The 3,916-nt window shown below is 41.4% G+C and overlaps 1 protein-coding gene across 1 annotated transcript in view; it reads right to left on the bottom strand.

Annotated features, from left to right (window-relative positions):
- RBM6 (RNA binding motif protein 6) overlaps window positions 1–3,916 on the bottom strand; it is a 139,902-nt gene that overhangs the window by 6,356 nt on the left and 129,630 nt on the right. Inside the window, exon 19 of the mRNA XM_023519520.1 lies at window positions 1,724–1,822. Coding sequence (XP_023375288.1) covers window positions 1,724–1,822 — 99 coding nt within the window. The remainder of the gene's footprint in view (window positions 1–1,723; window positions 1,823–3,916) is intronic.

Below are 3,916 nucleotides of genomic sequence, written 5' to 3'. Positions count from 1 at the left end.
AAAAAAAAAAAAAAAAAAGGCAGAGTCTCATTTTCTTGCCTTTGGTAGAGTGCTATAGCATCACAGCTCACAGCAACCTCCAGCTTTTGGGCTTAGGCGATTCTCTTGCCTCAGCCTCCCAAGTAGCTGGGACTATAGGTGCCCACCACAACACCTGGCTATTTTTTTGTTGCAGTTTGGCCAGGGCCGGGTTTGAACCTACCACCCTTGGTATATGGGGCTAGCTCCCTACTCACTGAGCCACAGGCGCCACCCTACTCTCCTTTGTAAACTCATGGACTTCTCTTGGGTAATCACAATCTCTCACTTGAATCACAATAGAAGGTACATCATTAGTTCTCTACAAACCTGTCTTCCACACAATTAGTAATCTGTCCAAAATACAAAGCTAGATCAATACCCTGCTTAAATCATTCCAAGACCTCATACTGCCTTTAAGATAAAGCCTTAGCATGGTGTTCAAGGTGTCTGAACTTCATGCACTGGCCTCTTATCTATTGAACCAGTTTTATCTGTCACTCAACAATATATCCTCAATGTTCAGCATCATCAAATTACTTGAAATTCCTTGATCGTGAGCTTGATCTTTCATGCCTGGTATATATAGTTCCCTGCAACTGAAATGCCTTCCTCTTCCCCACTAATTTCTGTGTCTGCCCTATAGGATGCATCATCATCTGCATACTTGGTGTTCAGTAAAGGATAATATGTCTTGTCTACCAAAGCATTCCTTGCCGTTAATGGAGTACCTGTACACAGTGAGTTAGCAACACATTCTATATAACTCTGGTCTTGCAATTTTAAAATCATTTCACTAATCATAAGGACATTAGCACTAGACTATTTATTGCAGCTCAATTTACAACTGCCAAAATGTGGAAACAATCTAAATGCTCACCAACCCAGGAATGGATTAATAAGCTGTGGTATATGTACACTATGGAATACTGAGCAGCCATTAAAAAAGATGGAAACTTTACATCTTTTGTATTAACCTGGATTGAGGTGGAACACATTGTTCTTAGTAAAGCATCACAAGAATGGAGGAGCAAGAATCCAATGTACTCAATTCTAATATGAAGGCAGTAGATGATCTAATATAAGGTGGGGGTAGGGGAAAAAGGGAGCAGGTGGGGGGCGGAAAGAAGGGAGATGGGAGGGTTATGGTATATAGCACACCTCTATACCTCTTAAGGGTCGGGACACAATTATAAGGAATTTACCCCACAAACGCAATCAGTGTAACCTAATTCTTTGTATCCTCAATGAATCCCAAACAATAAAAAAGAAAAAAAAATCATTTGACTAGAAATAAGTGCAGGAAGGTAAAGATCATATATCTCCATTAGCAGCCAACTACTTACTTAGTACCTGTGTTGTGAGAATGCATTTTCCCTAGAGAAAAGGCCCAAGTGTGACATTCTTATCAGGCCTATAAACAAGGATATAGCACTACTGATGAAAAGAGAAGTGGATCCTGACCACGGTTACTCTAGCCCTGGTTTTGAGCAAGTGAAGCAGTCAATCTTCCATGTAAACAGGCAATTCCTGTGTAAAGATGGATGGTGGAAAGCCTGAAGAAACCTCATGCTCAAGAAGTTCAGGCACAATCTACTCTGATAAGTTCACCACCCTGAGAGAGAAAATAGCAGTGTAATTGGAGAAGGAAATGGTTTTACTATTCATACTTGAGGCCTAGGCTGAATACAGAGTTCTAGACTTACCTGTCAGTTTCCTTGGAGTATTTAATCCTTTTCCTTTCTGGAGAGTCAAAAGATTGGAGCTTTTCCTTGCGATCATTTCCTCTTTCTTTAAATCTTCCCTGTTGATAAGCAGAAGAACAGACCTGAAATTTCAACTTGAAAGAACTGGGGAGTGGGGAAGCTTTACCCTATTCCTGGTATTTGTTTTAATGTGAAGGTAGTCAACTTGTAACTGCTGGAATTTCAAACTAACTCCTTCACATATTTTTCTAGAGAAAGCAGTGACTTCTCTGACTGGAGACTTTGGAAAAAATAAGTTGGCATGCTTGGCTCAGCTGTCTTTTCCTCTTCTGAGAAGTAGGTGATCTCCAATAGGCCTCCATAGGTAGATTCTTAACCATCACATAGTATAGGCAAGTGATGCCTATAACTCAGTAAGTCAGTCTAATTGTGTGGTTCAGGTAGCAAATCCATTAGACTCTCAGCAAGCTACATCCTCTAGCTTAGCCTTTGACAGTGAATGATGCCATTTCAGCAGTCATATTCAACATTCCTTCATCTTAACTAATTTAAAAGCTGAGCAGGAAAGTGCTATTTCTTTGAACTACCTGGGGAATCTAACATCACTTTTTTTTTTTTTATTTTTGGGGTTTATTACATCCTCTTTTTATTTTATTATTTTATTTTATTTTATTTTATTTTATTTTTTGAGACAGAACCTCAAGCTGTCCCCCTGGGTAGAGTGCTATGGCATCACAGCTCACAGCAACCTCCAACTCCTGGGCTCACGCGAGTCTCCTGCCTCAGCCTCCCAAGTAGCTGGGACCACAGGCACCCGCCACAACGCCTGGCTATTTTTTGGTTACAGCCGTCATTGTTGTTTGGTGGGCTCCGGCTGGATTCAAACCCACCACCTTAGGTGTACGTGGCTGGCGCCTTAGCCACTTGAGCCACAGGCGCCGAGTCTTTTTATTTTATTATTATTATTTTTTTAGACACCATCTCAAGCTGTCACCCTGGGTAGAGTGCCATGGTGTCACAGCTCACAGAAACCTCCAAGTCAGGCTCAAGCGATCCTCTTGCCTCAGTTTTTCTATTTTTAGTAGAGACAGGGTCTCGCTTTTTTTTTTTATTGAATGGTAACTATGTACATTAATGCACTTCTGGGGTACAGTGTGGGGTTTTCACAGGGTCTTGCTTTTGCTCAGGCTCATCTTGAACCTGAGAGCTCAAGCAATCCACTGGCTTTGGCCTCTCAGAATGCTAGAATTACAGGCATGAGCCACCACACCTGGCCTAACATCACCTTTTTAAAAAATACTAACTTGGCTCAGCATGCATAGCACAGTGGTTACGGTACCAGCCAAATACACAGAGACTGGTGGGTTCGAACTGGGCCTGGCCAGGTAAACAACAACAACTGCAACAAAAAATTGCCAGGTTTTGTGGTGGGTACCTATAGTCCCAGCTACTTGAGAGGCTGAGACCAGAGAATCATTTGAGCCCAGGAGTTTGAGGTTGCTGTGAGCTGTGAGCCGAAGCCACTACTGAGAGCAACATAGTAAGACTGTCTCAAAAAATAAAACAAACAAACAAACAAACAAAAAAAACTTGCTGGGTGTAGTGGCATGTACCCTAGCTACTTGGGAGGATGAAGTGGGAAGATCATTTAGTCTAGGAGTTTAAAGGTAGCCTAGGCAACAAGCAAGACCTTGTTTCAAAAAATAAGCATAAAAGAATATGCTACAGAGAATATAAGTAGCAGGGAAGAAAATTCTGGGTGGGGTGGGAAGATCAACTTTATTGAGATATAATTTATAAACAGTAAAATTAATCCATTTTAAGATATAATTTAATGAGGTATGCCAATTTGCTGGTTTAGCTATTGTATTACAGCCACACAAAATATCAACATTGAGGGAGACTGGCATAAAGATACACTCGATTTCTCTATACATTTCTTTGCACCTTCTGTGAATCTGTAATTTTTCAAAAAGTTAAAACAGCTGGTGCCCGTAGCTCAGTGAGTAGGGTGCCAAGGCTGGCAGGTTTGAACCCGGCCCAGCCAGCCAGCTAAAAACAACAATGACAACTGCAACAACAAAAATAGCAAGACATTGTGGTGGGCACCTGTGGTCCCAACTACTTAGGAGGCCGAGGCAAGAGAATCCAGGGCCATGGCTTGAGACTCTGTCTCAAAAAAAAAAAAAAAA

This window comes from Otolemur garnettii, unplaced genomic scaffold (genome assembly GCF_000181295.1).
Source record: "Otolemur garnettii isolate 467f Iridium unplaced genomic scaffold, OtoGar3 scaffold00179, whole genome shotgun sequence".
Taxonomy (NCBI): domain Eukaryota; kingdom Metazoa; phylum Chordata; class Mammalia; order Primates; family Galagidae; genus Otolemur; species Otolemur garnettii.
This window is presented reverse-complemented; position numbering and strand designations above follow the sequence as displayed.